General features: G+C 50.3%; 1 protein-coding gene across 28 annotated transcripts in view; it reads right to left on the minus strand.

Annotated features, from left to right (window-relative positions):
• The window catches only part of ttn.2 (titin, tandem duplicate 2), a 246485-nt gene that overhangs the window by 199533 nt on the left and 26200 nt on the right, over positions 1–20752 (minus strand). For all 28 annotated transcript variants that reach the window (XM_075480277.1, XM_075480295.1, XM_075480294.1 and 25 more), the window contains 15 exons: positions 20226–20498; positions 19505–19768; positions 18514–18774; positions 16543–16803; positions 14936–15199; positions 14540–14800; positions 11425–11685; positions 10577–10837; positions 10344–10488; positions 10085–10253; positions 9763–9994; positions 9384–9668; positions 9170–9295; positions 7076–7264; positions 4184–4234 (listed from right to left, as the gene is read on the minus strand). In XM_075480277.1, coding sequence (XP_075336392.1) covers positions 4184–4234; positions 7076–7264; positions 9170–9295; positions 9384–9668; positions 9763–9994; positions 10085–10253; positions 10344–10488; positions 10577–10837; positions 11425–11685; positions 14540–14800; positions 14936–15199; positions 16543–16803; positions 18514–18774; positions 19505–19768; positions 20226–20498 — 3303 coding nt within the window. The remainder of the gene's footprint in view (positions 1–4183; positions 4235–7075; positions 7265–9169; positions 9296–9383; positions 9669–9762; positions 9995–10084; positions 10254–10343; positions 10489–10576; positions 10838–11424; positions 11686–14539; positions 14801–14935; positions 15200–16542; positions 16804–18513; positions 18775–19504; positions 19769–20225; positions 20499–20752) is intronic.

Genomic DNA, 20752 nt, shown 5'->3' on the forward strand with positions numbered 1-20752 from the left:
TCCACCTACAGCTGGAGAAGCTCCACCTACAGCTGGATAAGCTCCACCTGCAGCTGGATAAGCTCCACCTACAGCTGGAGAAGCTCCACCTACAGCTGGAGAAGCTCCACCTGCAGCAGCTCCACCTGCAGCTGGAGAAGCTCCACCTGCAGCAGCTGCGTGTTGAGGGGATGAACCGCGGTGGAGCTCGGTCCACTCAGACTCCAGCTCAGCCACTTCCTCCGGCTCTACAACATCCTGCTGCCACTTCAGGAGCCGCTGAGCCAGCGCCTCCTCCTCGCTCACAAAGTACTCGCTGTCCCTCTGCAGTCGGGTCTCTCGGCCCTCCGTCGGGCCCTGCAGGCTCTCGTCCTCCTGATCCTGGAAGCCGGCGGGAGCCGAGCCGCTCAGGAGGAACTTCTCCTCGGCCGGTTTCTCAGGAGAACTTTTCCTGCTGCGGGCTGCCGCCGGTGGAACAGATTCTGAAGCAGAGGCTTCTGGGACGGGTCCAGCAGCCTCGGGGGTCCCCTCCTCCTGGAGCTGGGGGTAAACCTCCACCCAGTCAGACTCCAGATGCACAGCCTGCTCCTGCTCCATCAGGACATCCTGCTGCCACCTCATTATCCTCTGAGTCAAAGCCTCCTCTTCGCTCACAAACTTCTCGCTCTCACTCTTCAGCTCCGAGAGGTTCTCCATGGACAGCTGGAGCTCCCGTTCTTCTCTGGTCTTCTCGAACAGCATCTTCTCTGCTCTGCCTTTAGTTTTGGGAGACGACTCCACTGCTGTCGCTCGACTTTTTGTTCTGGGGGATTTCTGTGGCAGCACAGCTTGTGTCTCCAGCTCTCCTGTCCGAGCCTCCGCCCTGGAGGCAGAAGCTTCCTTCTGCCCTGCTCCAGCCTGTACTTTAGGAGGCTTTGGTGGAGCAGCCTGCCCTCCAGCGGCTCTGTTCTCCACCACCTCCTGGGTGTAGATGAGCTCTTCAGGCTCTGTGTACTCGGTGTCAGCCGGCAGGGGTAGATCAGTTTCAGGGTGGAAGGACTCTTCCTCTGGCGTCTGCCCACCTTGCTGCCGGTTCCTGCCCCTCAGAGACTCGTCTGCTCTGCTGCCGGCTGCCGCAGCGTCGCTCAGGAACTTCTCTTTGGCCGGCCTCGGCCTGTCCTCCGACTTTGCTTCCACTTCTGCTGACCTTCCGGTTCTTTTGGGGGACTTTGGTGGAACCTCCTCTGACCGGACTTCTACCGAGGCCAACTCTCTAACGACGGAGGCGGATTGTTCCGCTTCTCTGGCTTTTATTCGCGGTGATTTTGCCCCGGCAGCTTCAGGAACCAGAGAGCCCGTCTGTGTTGTGGGTGTTTTATGGACAGAGGTGGGCGGGGCCTCGGCTTCTGCCACTCCCTGCTGGGTGTAAATGAGCCCCGTGGGCTCCATGTACTCAGCTGAGGTGGGCAGATCGCTGTCTGGGGGGAAAGTCTCCTCCTCAGACATCCGACTGCCCTGCTGCCACTTCCTGATCCTCAGAGCGAGGAGCTTCTCCTCACACTCCTTCCTCTCAGCCTCCAGGCTCTTCTCGTAATGAGCCCTCAGGGACACGGCGCCCTCTTCTTCCTCGTACGGCTCCTCTGCCTCAGCCGAGACCCCCGATGCGACCCCTTCACTCAGGAACTTGGACTTTGACACCTCCTGAGCAGATTCCCTGTTTTCAGAGTATCGGGCGTCAGTGGAACTCCGCTCGGCCTTTGCAGCCTCCACCTCCTGCTCAGAAACCGCTCCGCCGTGTTCGCCGGCAGCTCGTTTCTCCACCGCGGTCTCAGAGTATCTGGCATCCGACCTGGTCCTCCCTCCCTGAGGCCCCTTGGCATCAGCCAGCTCCCCTTTCATGATCTGAATGGCTCTGCTTCTGGTCTGAGGCTCAAACGAATGCCTGCTGCGATGCTGGGACGGTTCCCTGCCTGATTTTCTATCCCTCTGAGTCTCGGGCGGAGCGCCGGGCTTGACCCGGAGCCGCTCCATGTACTCCGCGTAGCTGGACTCGCTGGCGACCGACTCCAGCTCGAACTCGGAGGAGGACATGGTGGAGATGGAGAGCCTCTTCTTCTGCCTGACCGCCTTCTGCAGCGTGGTCAGCTTGGTGCGCACCTCGTTGTGGAGGCTCTCGGTGTCGCTGAACCGGTCGCTGTACCGGTCGCTGCACCGGTCGCTGAACTTGTCGCTGAACCTGCCGCCGGTGCGCCGGTCGCAGTAGATGTCGCTGAACCTGTCGTTAAAGCGCTCGGACCTGTCGAACATGGGCGGGGGGGACGCGGCGCGCTCAGAGGCCGTCTCCAAACGCTTGGATTCCTTCTCCGTCTCTTTTTCTTTCGAGTCGGCGCCGGACCCGAAGTACACGGTACGGACCAGAGCGCTCTTAGACCGGGATCTGCCCTGATGGACTTTGGACATCTTATCGAACGGAGACCCGACGCACCTGAGCTCCACCCTAAACTTCCGCTCCTTCCTCTGCTCGGCCATGCTGTCTACGCTCTCGTGGACTTTGGCCGAGCGCCTAGCGAAGCCCAGGTAGCTGGCGGACTGCTCCTCCCTCAGCGAGACCAGGAGTGATGCTGTGGACTCGGCAGAACCCTCCGTGTTTATCGCCATCACCTTATAACTGCCCGAGTCCTTCTCCCTGATGCTCTGGATGAGCAGGCTGGTGGTGTGCACGTGCATTTTGCTGTCGGTGCAGATGCTGCGCCGACGCTCGTTGGGGATCGACCTGTTATTGTGAAACCAGAGGACGGTCGGTGCGGGGCAGGCGACCAGCTTACACTTCAACTCCACCGGCTCGCCCTCCAGCACCGACTGAAATCTAAGCTTTTTAGTGAAAGACGGTTTAATGTTTTCTGTCCACGAGCTGATGGAGGACGTCCTGCTGGAGCAGCGGTTGGCCGACACCAGGCCGTGGTCCAGGAAGTCCTCGGTGTCGGAGAAGGCGCCGCGGAGCTGCCTGGTGGCGGTGAGCTCCGAGCCGCCGCGCGCCGCCGCCGCTTCTCTGCTGTGATAAAACAGCTCTGCAAACAGAAACAGACAGCGGTCAGCGCCACAGCCGCCACGGGAAACCGGACACAGAAAGGATTTGAATGATCATTAATGGAAATATTAAATGCATGCTGGGACTCACAATGCCATAAGAAATAATTTCACTCACCATATTTGTTCGAATAAACGCAAGACTTGATTCTTTTTATTAGAAACCTGCAGGAAGTTTTGATCCTTCGTCTGTGGAAATTTCTTCAAAACATAAATTATTTTATTAAAAAAAAAAAGCATGTTTCCAAGATGGGCGGCCAACATTCTCTGGGTTTGGATAGTTGCTCTGCGCTACAATGTTCCTTACCTGACTTGCAGACAGGAGAATAAACGCCCTTTCTAATCCTTAACAGGAAATCAATGATCCAGCTCTCCAATACAGAACTTTTGTTCAGGTACTTTAAAAAATGAAGCTGTAAAATTGGGTGAGAAGGCGTTTATTCGAACTAATATAGTTTAACTGGTGTTATTTAGAAAGCAAACCACAGGAATCACATCCCACTATCTGCAAGCCAGGCCAGGAAATGTTTTGCAGGAGGAGGGAATCAGTTCCAGATGCAGTAGTCCTCCAAATCTTTGAAAGGGCATTTTAAAGCTGCAAAAGAGCTTTAAAAAGATACACATCCTGCGCCTTTTCTGGAAAAAGATCAGAGGAACCGTCATGCCAAAAAAACTAAACGAACGTCTGGATGCAAAAGTGTCAAAGACTCGAACAAGCAAGTTCTATCAGTGCTCTGCTGGAGGAAACCACGGGAGAAGAATGGTACAGACGGCAGGAACCTTTATCAGAACACATGGAGACGTGCAACAGGAGAAATCAGACATCATTTAAAGGGACAGTTCAACACGGGGCTTCATGAAGAGCTCTAAAAGTAGTCTGTGGGTGCAGGACAACTGTAATCCAACCCGTCGGGCATGCACCCCCACATCGGCTGCTCCCACCGGGACCTCAACAGTTTCTGCACATGAACAACATTTCAGAGCCAGAGCTTGGATCAGAGTTCCCCCACGGACAGACTACTTTCACAGTCCAACTCAGTGAGTCGAACTGTCCCTTTCCCCTGCGCCCGCAGAGCGTCTCACCGGCTCAGAAACCTGGTGTCGGTGCCGTGGGAGGGTCAGAGAGACGTGGGCTTACCTTTGACTTCTTGCTCGATCGTGGCTTCGATCTGCTCCCTCACATGAGTCACTGCGAAGGAAACACAAGACACCGGTCACGTTTACACTCAGCGAGCCCAAAGATCCTCACAGGACGTTTATGTAGCTGCACTTTGATTCACAGTCCTAATCCAGAGTCCCGACCCAGAGTCCTGACCCAGCTGTGACCATGGAAACATCTGCAGATATTCACTTTAAAGCTGCTCAGAACTGAACTAACTCTGGTTCTGCCTCAGATTCTGGGTTTATGTTCATGTTGGAACATGTTTCAGTGAATCTCTGCAGCTGTTACCATGGAAACATCTGCAGATATTCACTTTAAAGCTGCTCAGAACTGAACTAACTCTGGTTCTGCCTCAGATTCTGGGTTTATGTTCATGTTGGAACATGTTTCAGTGAATCTCTGCAGCTGTTACCATGGAAACATCTGCAGATATTCACTTTAAAGCTACTCAGAACTGAACTAACTCTGGTTCTGACTCAGATTCTGGGTTTATGTTCATGTTGGAACATGTTTCAGTGAATCTCTGCAGCTGTTACCATGGAAACATCTGCAGATATTCACTTTAAAGCTGCTCAGAACTGAACTAACTCTGGTTCTGCCTCAGATTCTGGGTTTATGTTCATGTTGGAACATGTTTCAGTGAATCTCTGCAGCTGTTACCATGGAAACATCTGCAGATATTCACTTTAAAGCTGCTCAGAACTGAACTAACTCTGGTTCTGCCTCAGATTCTGGGTTTATGTTCATGTTGGAACATGTTTCAGTGAATCTCTGCAGCTGTTACCATGGAAACAGCTGCAGATATTCACTTTAAAGCTGCTCAGAACTGAACTAACTCTGGTTCTGCCTCAGATTCTGGGTTTATGTTCATGTTGGAACATGTTTCAGTGAATCTCTGCAGCTGCTTCCTGCTTTTATGGAAGTTTATAAAGAAATTAAGCTGATCAGGACCTTTTCACTGTGTCATTTCATCCTAAACTCTGGACCTTTAGGCACGCTGATGGTCCACCAGCTTCTAGTTATAAACTGAGTCTCATTGTTGGTGACAAATCAAACACTGCAACACACACACGTGAGAAGAAGGTGAAGGGAAAAGGGAAAGCACGTCATCACACAGGGGGGCTGGCTCTCCTGAAGGGTGGATGAGCGGTTAAACGTGAGTTTTCCTGACAAGAGGAGGAGGAAGGAGTGATGAGGAGGGTGGAGCAGAAAGAAGAGGGGAACTCCCAGCAGTCAAACAAACGGGTGCACTGGTGAATGAAGTGGTTCGTCTCTGTGGAACAGTGATGTTAGTGGGACCTGGGGAGGACTGAGGGATGTCCCGGTCATGTTTCCTGTCTCCTCTGGAGGTAAAAAACTGATGACTTCAAATACCGTAAATTCCCGGACTATAGAGGGCACCTGAATATAAGCCGCGGGTGTCCACATTGTAATGTGAGATATTTACACAGAAAGATGTGACACGTGAGGATTTTTAAACGTTTAATTAAATGCGTATGGTAACATAAACAAATACATACTGCAAATGCTTTTTTTCCAAACAGTGCCTGTAACACCAATGGTTTTAATTCAAATATCTATCGGTAACGCACAAATACATGGTGTAAATGCTTTTTTTTTTTTCGAACAGTGCCTGTAACACCAATGGTTTTAAATAAAAAATGCTTTTTTTTTTTTTCAAACAGTGCCTGTAACACGCCTGGGAAAAAAAAAATCTTCATCTTGTTCAGCTAGATTGATCGCCTTTAATTTGTTTTCCACATTGAGGGTGAGTACAAATGACTGATTTACAATAATTTAGTAGTGTAAGTGTGTTTGATTTATCTGCAATTTTATTGTACCACTGTGAACTATTCGATAATGTTATGAGGAAAAATGTTGCTGGAGGCATGAAAAAAAAAAGAAAACAAACACAAACAAACTCAAAGCCTGGGAAAAAAGTAGCGGCTTATAGTCCGGAATTTACGGTAGTTAAAAAAGCCAAACGGTGCCAGATTGGTTCGTACCACTGGTGTCAAAGTGATTTCACGCTAAAACTTTCCTATTCTGATCTGATTGGATGAATCTGTTGTACGTGGAGCAGACGTGAGTCACAGGTCCTCCAGTTTGTGTCTGTTTCTGCTGCTTCTTACAAAGTTTGTCTGTTTAAAGACGCTCAGAGCAGATCGGCCTGATGTGGCGGCGCCGGGACATCCTCTGCGTGCGTTTGAGGAGAACAACGGGAGGTTTCAGAGGCTGGCAGCAGCCCACAGATCCAGCTGTTACCTTCTTCTTCTTCTTCTTCTCTAGTTAAGGCGAGGGTGGCCGAGCACGTGGCCTCTCCGGCGCCATTGGCTGCCCTGCAGGTGTAGTGTCCTGCGTGCTCGGAGAAGGCGTCCACGATAATGAGCGTGGCGGTGTTGGTCCCCTCATCAAAGTGGAACACCACGTTCTTGGTGGACTGAACCGGCTGCTGGTTGTGGAACCAGCTGATCTCCGGCTTCGGCGTGCCGGACACACGGGCGTGAAAGCGCGCCACCTCCCCGTGTGGGACCGTGCAGCTTGTGATTGGGTGGATGAAAACTGGCTTTTGGCCAACAGAAGGTTTCTTTAGGCTGCTGGAGACATGCCACAGAGGCTCAGCAGGACTGCCAGCTGACTCATTTTGCCCTGAAAGGAAGCAGGTTCATTGGCTTCATGCGTTTTTTATTCACATCCAGTCAGAACCGAGAGGCTGCAGCCGCACAGACATCAACAAAGAACTGACCACAGTGATATCCGGTCAGATATTCATGTTCCTGCCCTGCAGCTAAATCATGCTCGTGTGCCTGTTGGTGTCTCCTGCTAACGTGGTATAAACCCAACCTTTCTGCTGGGTCAGAAACTCACCGTCCAGCTTCAGCGCGGCGGAGCACGACACCTTCCCGGCGTTGTTCATGGCCACGCAGGTGTACTCGCCCTCATCCTCAGGGTAAACTCTGGAGATCTCCAGCTGACAGCTGTCGTCAAACTGAGACATCCTGAAGAAGTCCGACTGCTTGATCTCCTTGTCCTTGTGGAACCAGCTAATCTTCACGTCTGCAGAGAGGACGGAGGATAGAGTCATCATCTACCGTCACCGCTCAGGGCTCTGACGGCGAGTCGGGACGGAGGATAGAGTCATCGTCTACAGTCACCGCTCAGGGCTCTGACTCCAAGTCGGGACGGAGGATAGAGTCATCGTCTACGGTCACCGCTCAGGGCTCTGACGCCGAGTCAGGATGGAGGATAGAGTCATCGTCTACGGTCACCGCTCAGGGCTCTGACGCCGAGTCAGGACGGAGGATAGAGTCATCGTCTACTGTCACCGCTCAGGGCTCTGACGCCGAGTCAGGACGGAGGATAGAGTCATCGTCTACGGTCACCGCTCAGGGCTCTGACGGCGAGTCGGGACGGAGGATAGAGTCATCGTCTACGGTCACCGCTCAGGGCTCTGACGGCGAGTCGGGACGGAGGATAGAGTCATCGTCTACCGTCACCGCTCAGGGCTCTGACGGCGAATCGGGACGGAGGATAGAGTCATCGTCTACGGTCACCGCTCAGGGCTCTGACTCCAAGTCGGGACAGAGGATAGAGTCATCATCTACGGTCACCGCTCAGGGCTCTGACGCCAAGTCGGGACGGAGGATAGAGTCATCGTCTACTGTCACCGCTCAGGGCTCTGACGCCGAGTTGGGACGGAGGGAAGAGTCATCGTCTACCGTCACCGCTCAGGGCTCTGACGCCGAGTCAGGACGGAGGATAGAGTCATCGTCTACCGTCACCGCTCAGAGCTCTGACGCCGAGTCGGGACGGAGGAAGGAGTCATCGTCTACGGTCACCGCTCAGGGCTCTGACGGCGAGTCGGGACGGAGGATAGAGTCATCGTCTACGGTCACCGCTCAGGGCTCTGACGGCGAGTCGGGACGGAGGATAGAGTCATCGTCTACCGTCACCGCTCAGGGCTCTGACGACGAGTCGGGACGGAGGATAGAGTCATCGTCTACCGTCACCGCTCAGGGCTCTGACGGCGAGTCGGGACAGAGGATAGAGTCATCGTCTACCGCCACCGCTCAGGGCTCTGACGGCGAGTCGGGACGGAGGATAGAGTCATCGTCTACCGCCACCGCTCAGGGCTCTGACGGCGAGTCGGGACGGAGGATAGAGTCATCGTCTACCGTCACCGCTCAGGGCTCTGACGCCGAGTCGGGACGGAGGATAGAGTCATCGTCTACCGTCACCGCTCAGGGCTCTGACGGCGAGTCGGGACGGAGGATAGAGTCATCGTCTACCGTCACCGCTCAGGGCTCTGACGCCGAGTCGGGACGGAGGATAGAGTCATCGTCTACCGTCACCGCTCAGGGCTCTGACGCCGAGTCGGGACGGAGGATAGAGTCATCGTCTACCGTCACCGCTCAGGGCTCTGATGCCGAGTCAGGACGGAGGATAGAGTCATCGTCTACCGTCACCGCTCAGGGCTCTGACGCCGAGTCGGGACGGAGGATAGAGTCATCATCTACCGTCACCGCTCAGGGCTCTGACGGCGAGTCGGGACGGAGGATAGAGTCATCGTCTACCGTCACCGCTCAGGGCTCTGACGGCGAGTCAGGACGGAGGATAGAGTCATCGTCTAATGTCTCCGCTCAGGGCTCTGACGCCGAGTCGGGACGGAGGAAAGAGTCATCGTCTACCATCTCCGCTCAGGGCTCTGACGGCGAGTCAGGACGGAGGATAGAGTCATCGTCTACCATCTCCGCTCAGGGCTCTGACGGCGAGTCAGGACGGAGGATAGAGTCATCGTCTAATGTCTCCGCTCAGGGCTCTGACGCCGAGTCGGGACGGAGGAAAGAGTCATCGTCTACTGTCTCCGCTCATTATATTACAGTCCCCACCCGGGCTCATGTGACCTTCCCTAACCCTGAAAAGAGTACGTAGGGCAAAGGGCAGGGGCGTTAGTCCTCTTACCGTCTCCACGGACTCTGCACTGGAAGCGAGCCGGTTCTCCCTCGCGGGCCGAAGTGTCGGCGATGGGCGAGATGACGACAGGAGGAGCGACGGGAGCAGCCGAGTCTGGAGAGACCACCTCCGACACTGCAACACACAAACCTGGATCTGAACATGTTCCTGAACGCTTCCCGTCACACCTGCCTCGTCCCACAGCGGTGACGCCCCGTCTTACCTTCCACGTTGAGCGTGGCGGTGCTCGTGGCGGTGCCGTAGTCATTCTTGGCCTCGCAGTTGTAGATGGCAGCGTCCTCGGGGAAGACCTCAATTAGCAGCAGCGTGTGCTCGTTGCCATCGTGCAGGAACTTGCACTTGAAGCCCGCAGACAGAGCCTGGGAGTTTTTGTACCAGAAGACCTGCGGCTGAGGAACGCCGCTCACCTGCACCGAGAAGCGGGCCGGCTTCCCGGCCTCCACCGACTGAGCCTCCATGTGGCGGAGGATCTGAGGAGGCTCCGGGACTGAACGGGGCAGGAAGAAGAGGGTTTGGTCGGGACAGAGAAGAAGAGGCCTCTCATTCCTGAGGATTGTGTAAAAAGGTTCTGTTGGACTTACTGTTGACCCGCAGGTGCATGGTGCTCCGGTTCTTGCCAGCGATGAAGGTGTACTCGCCGGCGTCGCTCCTGTAGGTCTCAGAGATGGTGAGGCGGTGCACCTTCCTGATGGCCACGTAGTTGAACCTCTCCTCCACCGAGAAGTGGATCTCCACGCCGTTCCTCAGCCAGCGACCCTCCACGTCATCCTCGTTCACCTCGAACTCGAAGGTCGCCCTGTGTTTCTCCAGAACCTGCGAGAGAGGAGGGCGAGGGTTAGGGTTAGATGCGTCTGAAAACAGTAACACAACCATCGGAAAAGTCAGACTCTGAAAGCGTCTCACCGTGATCTTCCGCTCAGCAGGTTCAGAGATCCGGATGTCCCGCCCCTCCACGGTCAGCTGGGCCTTGGAGACGCTCGATCCGGCCACCACTGAATACTCTCCAGCATCGGACATGCGAACCGTCTGGATCATGAGGCGGTGAACGTACTTCTCTGCCGTCACCACGTACCTGTGAAGCAGCACAGATCACCTTTTTAGCTCAGTTTCGCCCTAAAAAGCGTCTGATGATGTAGCAGAGCGCGGTGACATCATGACACACCTGTCCTCCGACACTTCCAGCTCCTGGCCGTCCTTCATCCATATCACCTGGATGTTCGGCTCAGACACCTCGCACTCAAATATGGCCTTCTTCTTCTCTGTGATCTTTATGTCTTTGATCTTCTTGGTGAACTCGATCAAACGAGCTGAAAACAAAAGTTCCAGAGATCAGCGAGACGCCACAACAACAACCGGTTTCATCTTTACCCGCAGAGAACCTGGCCGCCACGTTACCTTCAACAAACAGGTTGGCGGCGGTGGCGGCGGAGCCAGCCACAAACTGGTATTCTCCCCCGTCTCCGAAGTGAACGTTTCGGATGGTGAGCGAGTGCGTGAGCTGCCGGCTGCGGACCTGGCACCTGTCCGACGACTTCACCTCCACGCCGTTCTTCAGCCATTTGTAGGTGACTCCCTCGTAGTTGACAGTGACCTCGAAGGTGATGGTGTCTCTCTCCTTAGCGTTCAGGTCCTTCAGCATGGAGGTGATGAGGACGGCTGCAGGGCGGCGACAAACAAACACGTTTACTGAGCGAACAGAGGAAACGTTCCACTGGACAGCGGGTCGAGAAAAGCAAACGGCTCGTCTTTAAAGGTGAAGTACTTCAACACCTTCAAGCTTTTCTCATCGTTTTAATGCAACTTAACGTCAGTAGATGGCGCTCTTGTGCTGCTGAGAGTTTTGTGTGAAGCGTAACCACGTGTTTTAACGAGCTGATGGCGTGTTGGGTGCACAGTGTGTGTTACCAGCACTTTTAAGGATGTGTTCGAAACCGCATACTTCTCCTACTACTCATACTAACTTTTTGAGTTAGTAGTTTGAGTAAGCGAGAAGTTCCCGGATGCATACTATATTCGCCAAAATGTTGGGTATGCATCATGAGATTACTACTCATACTCAAACTACCCAAGATGCAACGTAACGTGACGTCAAAACGGTAGCTATACACTACAAATGCGATTAATCGAGATTAATCAGGGAAATCATGTGATTAATTAGATTAAACATTTTAATCGTTGCCCAGCCCTAGTTTTTTTTAATGGTGGAAGCGAAGCTACGAGGACGCGGCTGGAGGAGTTCTTACGGTTGACGGTGAGCGTCGCAGACACTCGGTCGTTCCCGCAGATGAAGGTGTACTCTGCCGCGTCGTTCCTGCTGGTGTTCATGATCTTCAGCTGGTGGAGTTTCCCCTGAACCACGATCCTGAACTTCTCGCTCATCTCGATCTCCACGCCGTTTTTCAGCCAGGTGGACGGCACGTTGAAGTGAGACACTTCGCACTCGAACGTGGCCGCCTGAGTCTCTGGGACCTGCACGTTCTTCATGGGTTTGGTGACGCGCAGAGCTGCAGGAGATCAGGTCACAACAAATGTGTCATTTACCAATAAACAAACATTTATACACGATTAAATAGAAGAAAGCAAATAACTGGAAACAAAACGAGGGATATCAAAGAAAATAAAGAATAAACTTTTATTTTTTAAGCAACTAATTAAATCTTTTTATAACATTAAATCTAATGTTAAAATATCTGAAATATTACCTTTAATATTTTGTGTTTTTCTTCTTACTTCAATAAAGAATTTTAAACTAAACTAAATATTTTAATTAATAGAAAATCTACATCCATCATTTAAAATTCATGGTGTAGAAAAAACAAATTATTAAAACTGAAAATTCCCAAAAAGTATTAGAAAATAACTGGAAAACTGCAGTTTAACGTTCCAGGTGTACAGGTTTACAAGTATACAGGTGCGCAGGTTTACAGGTGTTCAGGTTTACAGGTGCGCAGGTGAACAAGTATACAGGTGCAAAGGTTTACAGGTTTACAGGTTTACAGGTGGACAGGTTTACAGGTGTACAGGATGTACAGGTGTGCAGGTGTACAGGTGTACAAGTATGCAGGTGTGCAGGTGTACAGGTGTACAGGTGCACAGGTTTACAGGTGTGCAGGTGCACAGGTTTACAGGTGCGCAGATGTACAGGTGCACAGGATGTACAGGTTTACAGGTGTGCAGATGTACAGATGTGCAGGTGTACAGGTGCACAGGATGTACAGGTGCAAAGGTTTACAGGTGTGCAGGTGTGCAGGTGCACAGGTTTACAGGTGCGCAGGTGTACAGGTGTACAGGTGCACAGGTTTACAGGTGTGCAGGGGCACAGGTGTACAGGTGTACAGGTGTACAGGTGTACAGGTGCACAGGTTTAAAGGATGTACAGGTTTCCAGGTGTACAGGTGTACAGGTGCACAGGTTTACAGGATGTACATGTTTCCAGGTGTACAGGTGTACAGGTTTCCAGGTGTACAGGTTTCCAGGTGTACAGGTGTACAGGTGTACAGGTTTACAGGATGTACAGGTGTACAGGTTTACAGGATGTACAGGTGTACAGGTGTACAGGTTTCCAGGTGTACAGGTTTCCAGGTGTACAGGTGTACAGGTGTACAGGTTTACATGATGTACAGGGGTAAAGGTGTACAGGTGTACAGGTTTCCAGGTGTACAGGTGCACAGGTTTCCAGGTGCGCAGGTGCATAGGTTTCCAGGTGCGCAGGTGCACAGGTGTACAGGATGTACAGGTGCACAGGTGCACAGATGCACAGGTGTACAGGTGTACAGGTGCACAGGTTTACAGGTGTACAGGTGTACAGGTGCACAGGTGTACTGGTGTACAGGTGTACAGCTGTACAGGTGTACAGGTGTACAGGTGCACAGGTTTACAGGGGTACAGGATGTACAGGGGTACAGGTGCACAGGTTTACAGGTGTACAGGTGTACAGGTTTACAGGTGTACAGGTGTACAGGTGTACAGGTGTACAGGTGCACAGGTGTACTGGTGTACAGGTGTACAGGGGTCCAGGTGTACAGGTTTACAGGTGTACAGGTGTACAGGTGTACAAGTGTACAGGTGTACAGGTGCACAGGTGTACTGGTGTACAGGTGTACAGGGGTACAGGTGTACAGGTTTACAGGTGTACAGGTGTACAGGTGCTCAGGTTTACAGGTGCACAGGTGTGCAGGTGTACATGTGTACAGGTTTTCAGGATGTACAGGTGCACAGGTGTACAGGTGTACAGGTGCACAGGTTTACAGGTGTACAGGTGCACAGCTTTACAGGTGCACAGGTGTACAGGTGCACAGGTGCACAGGTTTACAGGTGTACAGGTGTACAGGTGCACAGGTTTACAGGTGTACAGGTGCACAGCTTTACAGGTGTACAGGTGCACAGGTTTACAGGTGTACAGGTGCACAGCTTTACAGGTGTACAGGTGCACAGGTTTACAGGTGTACAGGTGCACAGCTTTACAGGTGTACAGGTGCACAGGTTTACAGGTGTACAGGGGTACAGGTGCACAGGTTTACAGGTGTACAGGTTCACAGCTTTACAGGTGTACAGGTGTACAGGTGCACAGCTTTACAGGTGTACAGGATGTACAGGTGTACAGGTGCACAGGTGCACAGGGGCACAGGTGCACAGGTGTACAGGTGTACAGGGGCACAGGGGTACAGGTGTACAGGGGCACAGGTGCACAGGTGTACAGGGGTACAGGTGTACAGGTGCACAGCTTTACAGGTGTACAGGTGCACAGGTGTACAGGGGTACAGGTGCACAGCTTTACAGGTGTACAGGATGTACAGGTGTACAGGTGCACAGGTGCACAGGTGTACAGGTGCACAAGTGCACAGGTGCACAGGTGTACAGGGGTACAGGTGTACAGGTGTACAGCTTTACAGGTGTACAGGATGTACAGGTGTACAGGTGCACAGGGGTACAGGTGTACAGGTGTACATGTGCACAGGTGTACAGGTGTACAGGTGTACAGGTGTACAGGTGTACAGGTGCACAGGTGCACAGGTGCACAGCTTTACAGGTGTACAGGATGTACAGGTGCATAGGTGTACAGGTGCACAGGTTTACAGGGGTACAGGATGTACAGGTGCATAGGTGTACAGGTGCACAGGGGTACAGGTGTACAGGTGTACATGTGCACAGCTTTACAGGTGTACATGATGTACAGGATGTACAGGTGCATAGGTGTACAGGTGCACAGGTTTACAGGGGTACAGGTGCACAGGTGTACAGGATGTACAGGTGTACAGGTGCACAGGTTTACAGGTGCACAGCTTTACAGGTGTACAGGATGTACAGGTGTACAGGTGTACAGGGGTACAGGTGCACAGGTTTACAGGTGTGACGTACCCTCCACGGTCAGCACGGCGCTGCACTGCAGGTGTCCCACCACGGCCGTGTACTCTCCTGCTTTGCTGCTGTCCACGTTCTGCAGGATCAGTTTGTGAGCTTTCCTCTCAGACAGAATCTTACACTTCTCGCTGGACTTCAGCTCCACGCCTTTAAACATCCACCTGACGGGGATGTTGTCGTGCGACAGGCTCATCTCAAAGGAGGCGGTGCCGTCCAGCAGCGACGTCACGTCCTTGATCTTCTTCACAATTTTGATCGCTGCATGAAGTGTACAAAATAAGTAAAAAAACAACAAATACAAGACGTTTTTGCTTGAAATAAGCAAAAAAGATAGTGGCAGGTTAAAATCCCCACATGTCAGACTCCGATGACTCAGACCGTGCGGATACTCACTCTCTACGTTGAGCCTGGCGTTGGCGGACAGTTTCCCCAGCTTGAAGGAGTAAACCGTCTCGTCCTGTGTGCTGCAGCCCTTCACCTTCAGCGTATGGACCGTGCCCTGAGAGCTGATCTCGTACTTGTCGCTGTTCTGCAGGTCGACTCCGTTCTTGATCCACTGGGATCCTTTGACGTCCGGGTGGGTGAGTTCCAGCGAGAACACCGCCTCCTGGGTCTCCGTCACCGTCTGGTTCCTCAGGGTCTTTTTGATCTTCACACCTGCGGGTGGAAAACGGGAGTCTCAGAAACAACGTCGACTTTTAGAGCCTCGAGCGTGGAAAAAAACCATCAGCAAGCCATGAAAGGGACATATTTGTCCTGAGTTTGAGAGGAAATCTGACTTCTAACTGACATTCTTTTATCTTTTTACCATTTACACTGGAAAAAATCTAAATCTTACCTAGTATATTTGTCTCATTGAGTATCTCATTACACTTAATATGAGACACAACTGCCTAACAAGTACCGTTTCAGCCAGATATAGGGACTTGTTTGAAGACATTACATCTTGAATATCTTGTTAAGTGAAAAAGTCTGAAAACAAATTGTTTTGAGTCACATATCATATGAAACAAGCTTTTTTTTTCATTTGAAGAGGTTTTTAAGCTAATTTCAAGATCACTTTTAACTCAAAAGTCCCAAATATCACATTTTATTTCAAGAAATCTGGACAAGCCGATTTTCACTAGTTTCATTGGCAGATTTTTTTTGCTTATTTCAAGCAAAAACGTCTTTTATTTGTATTTTACAGAAACAAACATCTGTGAAATATGGACCAGCAGATGGTAACATCAGCTGCTAAAGGAACACAGTGAGGTCCCTACGACCCGAGTCCTCCGTGCTGTTATCAACCAACCAGCAGCCGTTATGTTCTGCTGTGCTTCACCAACTGGGACAGAGGTTTCATTTAGACCTCAGAGACCGTCAGCAGGCCTGATCAGAACAATCATTTTCATTTCTGCTGTTATATTTATTCTTCACTGATCATGGTGATCCTGAAACATCCCATAGTTAAGCTGCTATAGGCCCAGCCTGCTGGGGAGCCTCATCTGTCACACCTTTCCTCATTTTACTCTCTTTTTCCCCTGTTTAATTTCTCAAATGATATTACGTATATGTGACATTATTGTGGTCATTAACCCGTGTTTCCCTGTTCCAGTGAGATTGGACTGAAGAGAAGTTTCGGTGCAATCTGTTGGTTTCCTTAGCCAGGAAACTGTTTTTGAATTGGCTCTATATGAATGAATTGGATTATTTTGTAAACAATTATGATTACAATGAATTGAATTCCAATTGGCTTGACATGGACTTTATTATTTAAGTGCCTTGAGATGACATTTGTTGTATTTGGCGCTATATAAATAAAATTGAATTGAATCGTTTTGCCTCCTGAAAAATAAAGAATTAGTTATTTTCAAACTAATTTTGACGGATTTTCCGCTGCCTGTACATGTTCGGATCTCCAACAATCCTGAAATCAGCCACAACCAGGCGAGTTTCCCCCCCTTTTCATGACATGCTGATCTCATGGCGTTCCCCTCGATGGGACAGACGGTGCTCACCCTCCACTCTGAGGTTGGCGCTGGTTTTGGAGTTGGCCACCTGGTACGTGTACTCTCCGACGTCCTGCGGTCTGGTGATGACGATGACGAGACGCCTGACGGCCCCCTTGGCCTCGCTCACCACGTTCTCGTTGAAGTCCACGGGCTGGCCGTCCTTCAGCCACTTGCCCTCGGCGTTGGCGTTGGCGACTTCGCACTCAAACTCAGCGGTTTGAGACTCGGCCACCGTCACGTCCTGCAGGGGTCGAGTGATGGCTCCACCTGGTGGCAGCACCAAGAAACAGCTCAGATTTAGACTTTTTCCCTTTATTCCTTAGAGCAGCATAGATGTTGCTACACTTCCGGATCATTTTGTGTCATCAAGATTCAAATATTAAGCTGGTGAAAGCCTACGAACAGACACTGTGGGAAACAACAGCTGGTGGAACTGCACCATGAAAGGGCTAGGGTTAGGTTTTACGAGTTTTTACTCAGTGGCTCCCCTCCTAGAATAAGGGAGGTAGTGGGTCTGATTCGTTTTCTTGGAAGAATTATTAAAGTTCTAAATAAATTACCAAGATTTATGAAAATTAACATTTGAAAATTAATATTTTCAAAATGTGGCTTGGAAGGGTGGACTTAGGGTTAGGGCTTTAGTCCTGTGACCCTTAGGGTTAGGGCTTTAGTCCTGTGACTCTTAGCGTTAGGGCTTTAATCCTGTGACCCTTAGGGTTAGGGCTTTAGTCCTGTGACCCTTAGGGTTAGGGCTTTAGCCCTGTGACTCTTAGGGTTAGGGCTTTAGCCCTGTTACCCTTAGGGTTAGGGCTTTAGCCCTGTGACCCTTAGGGTTAGGGCTTTAGCCCTGTGACCCTTAGGGTTAGGGCTTTAGCCCTGTGACCCTTAGGGTTAGGGCTTTAGCCCTGTTACCCTTAGGGTTAGGGCTTTAGCCCTGTTACCCTTAGGGTTAGGGCTTTAGCCCTGTGACTCTTAGGGTTAGGGCTTTAGCCCTGTTACCCTTAGGGTTAGGGCTTTAGCCCTGTTACCCTTAGGGTTAGGGCTTTAGTCCTGTGACCGTTAGGGTTAGGGCTTTAGCCCTGTGACCCTTAGGGTTAGGGCTTTAGCCCTGTTACCCTTAGGGTTAGGGCTTTAGCCCTGTGACCCTTAGGGTTAGGGCTTTAGCCCTGTGACTCTTAGGGTTAGGGCTTTAGTCCTGTGACCCTTAGGGTTAGGGCTTTAGTCCTGTGACCCTTAGGGTTAGAGCTTTAGCCCTGTTACCCTTAGGGTTAGGGCTTTAGTCCTGTGACCCTTAGGGTTAGGGCTTTAGTCCTGTTACCCTTAGGGTTAGGGCTTTAGCCCTGTTACCCTTAGGGTTAGGGCTTTAGTCCTGTTACCCTTAGGGTTAGGGCTTTAGCCCTGTTACCCTTAGGGTTAGGGCTTTAGTCCTGTGACCCTTAGGGTTAGGGCTTTAGTCCTGTTACCCTTAGGGTTTTAGCCCTGTGAAATTAGGGTTAGGGCTTTAGTCCTGTGACCCTTAGGGTTAGGGCTTTAGCCCTGTTACCCTTAGGGTTAGGGCTTTAGTCCTGTGACCCTTAGGGTTAGGGCTTTAGCCCTGTTACCCTTAGGGTTAGGGCTTTAGCCCTGTGAAATTAGGGTTAGGGCTTTAGTCCTGTTACCCTTAGGGTTAGGGCTTTAGCCCTGTTACCCTTAGGGTTAGGGCTTTAGTCCTGTGACCCTTAGGGTTAGGGCTTTAGTCCTGTGACCCTTAGGGTTAGGGCTTTAGTCCTGTGACCCTTAGGGTTAGGGCTTTAGCCCTGTTACCCTTAGGGTTAGGGCTTTAACCCTGTGACCCTTAGGGTTAGGGTTAGGATTGTTCCAGTAAAAGCTGCTGTCGTCCAGCTGTTATTGGTAAGTTGGAAGTGGGAATGCTCATGTGCTCATCAGGAGTTTCTGAGTTTAGACAAAGCTCTGCGCCCTCTTTGAGCTTCCACATACCGGACACGGTGAGCTTGGCACTGGAGGCCTTCTCCCCAGCGTGGAACATGTACTGGCCCTCCTCGTCCTTCATGGTGTCGATGACCGTCAGAGAGTGAGCCTTTCCTTTGGACTCCATCTTACATTTGGGTCCAGCTTTGAGCGGCTGGCCCCTGAAGGTCCAGACCGGGTCGATCCCAGGGTGAGAAACCTCCACGTTGAAGGTCACGTTCTGGGACTCGGAGCACACTCGGTCGTCCATGTGCTTCACAATTTGTACCTCTGTAAAAACATCACGGTAGATTCAGATCACACACACATATTTTGGAAATGCACAAATATACGGCCCTTCTGGGGCAATGTTCACTCAGTTCTCTGCAACGTGTTGGGATATGTGATTCTTAAATCCTGTCTTGTTTTGTACCTCGGACATTTGGATGGATCGGTGCATGTAGGAGACCAATATCTGGCTAAGATTCTACTGGTGGCGGGAAAGAAGGCCATTACTAAAAACTGGCTCAAGACTGACACCCCTAGCAACAAACAATGGATGTCAATTATAGACGATATACTAGCGATGGAACATCTAACATACAAGTTGAAAGTGAAAGAAGACCTATTCGCTAAAAGTTCATACATTTCATCATCTGTCTATATGGTCGATCAGAAAAAAGTCTATACAAAGGCATGAAAACACAATGTCTGTCCCTGCATCCTATAATGTCTGTCCCTGCATCCTATAAGGAAAAACTTGATTTTATATAATTATATACTGGCTCTGTTGAGGCTATTACTGCCTTTTTGTTTGTTTGTTAGTTAGATTCTCTTTTTTTTGTTTATTCTCTCTTTCCTACTCCGCAATTCAGAGTTGATTGTCTTGCATTGTATTGTCAATATTGTTAACTAAAACAAATAAATAAAAATTGTTAAAAAAACCAAAAAAAACATCATGGTTAGAGCGGGATTCTGGGACTGGGACCCGAGAACAGAATCAGGAGGAAAAGGATCTCACGTTCGACAGTCAGGCTGCAGCTGGTGTCCACCTTGCCGACCACCAGTTTGTAGCGTCCTTCGTCAGAGGCGTAGGTCCGGCTGAAGACCAGGCGCTGCTTGGCTCCCTTTGTCACCATCTGGATTCTGTCGCTGGGCATCAGCAGCTTGTCGTTGTGGTACCATTTGACGGACCTGACGTCCTGGGCGGAGATCTTGGCCTCCAGAACAGCTTTAGTGCCTTCGATGGACGACAAGTCCTTCAGTGGAGCCACGATGTCGATCGCTGTGAAGGAAGTCACATTAAGACGATAAAATGGGTCAAAATGTTCTCGTTTAATAGATAGATAGATAGATAGATAGATAGATAGATAGATAGATACTTTATTAATCCCAATTTGGGAAATTGTTTTGTTGCAGCAGCATACAGTTAAGATATGAAAACCATTAAAGTAGTAAAAACAAGCAAATAGAATAGAATAAAATAAATATAAAATAAAATAAAATAAATAAATAAAAATAGTGAATAAATAAAATAAAATAAATAAAAATAGTGAATGATAAATAAAAATAGTGAATAATAAATAAAAATAGTGAATAATAAAAATAGTGAATAATATAAAAATAGTGAATAATAAAAATAGTGAATAATATAAAAATAGTGAATAAGTTGGGATTAATGTTGATGTTAATGTTAATTAATGTTAATGTTGGGATTATTTCACGTGAGCTCTGAAACTCACTTTGAATGTTGAGTTTGCCTGAAGTGGAAATGTCGTGAGCCGGAACCACAAAGGAGTAGGAGGCGGCGTCTTCTCTGCTGACGTTCTCCACCAGAAGTTTGTGGACGAGCTTGTCTATGACGATGTGGACACGGTCCGAGGTCGAGATGGCCTGGCCGCTCTTCATCCAGGTTCCCTCAACGTTCTCCTGGGAGAACCTGACCTCCAGCTGAGCGATGTCGCCCTCGCAGACCGTGAGGTCGGACAGCGGCTGCATCAGGGTCACCGGACGCACTGAGGGGGGGAAACACTGCATCGTCACCAAGAACTCACAGAACATGAAACAAAACTGAAGAGAGGAATGGAAGGATACAGTTTATGCAGTATACATAATGGACATAATGGACGCCTACAAATGAACAGATTTATTAAGTTGTGGTCAGAATGGGTCACCTGTGTACAACAGTCACGGCCAGATTTCGTGGAGTTAACAAATTGATAGATTTGTTTTTTGTGGTGGTGTTTTGTCTTTTTGTTTGTTTTACTTA

Source organism: Odontesthes bonariensis, chromosome 12 (assembly GCF_027942865.1).
Source record: "Odontesthes bonariensis isolate fOdoBon6 chromosome 12, fOdoBon6.hap1, whole genome shotgun sequence".
NCBI lineage: Eukaryota > Metazoa > Chordata > Actinopteri > Atheriniformes > Atherinopsidae > Odontesthes > Odontesthes bonariensis.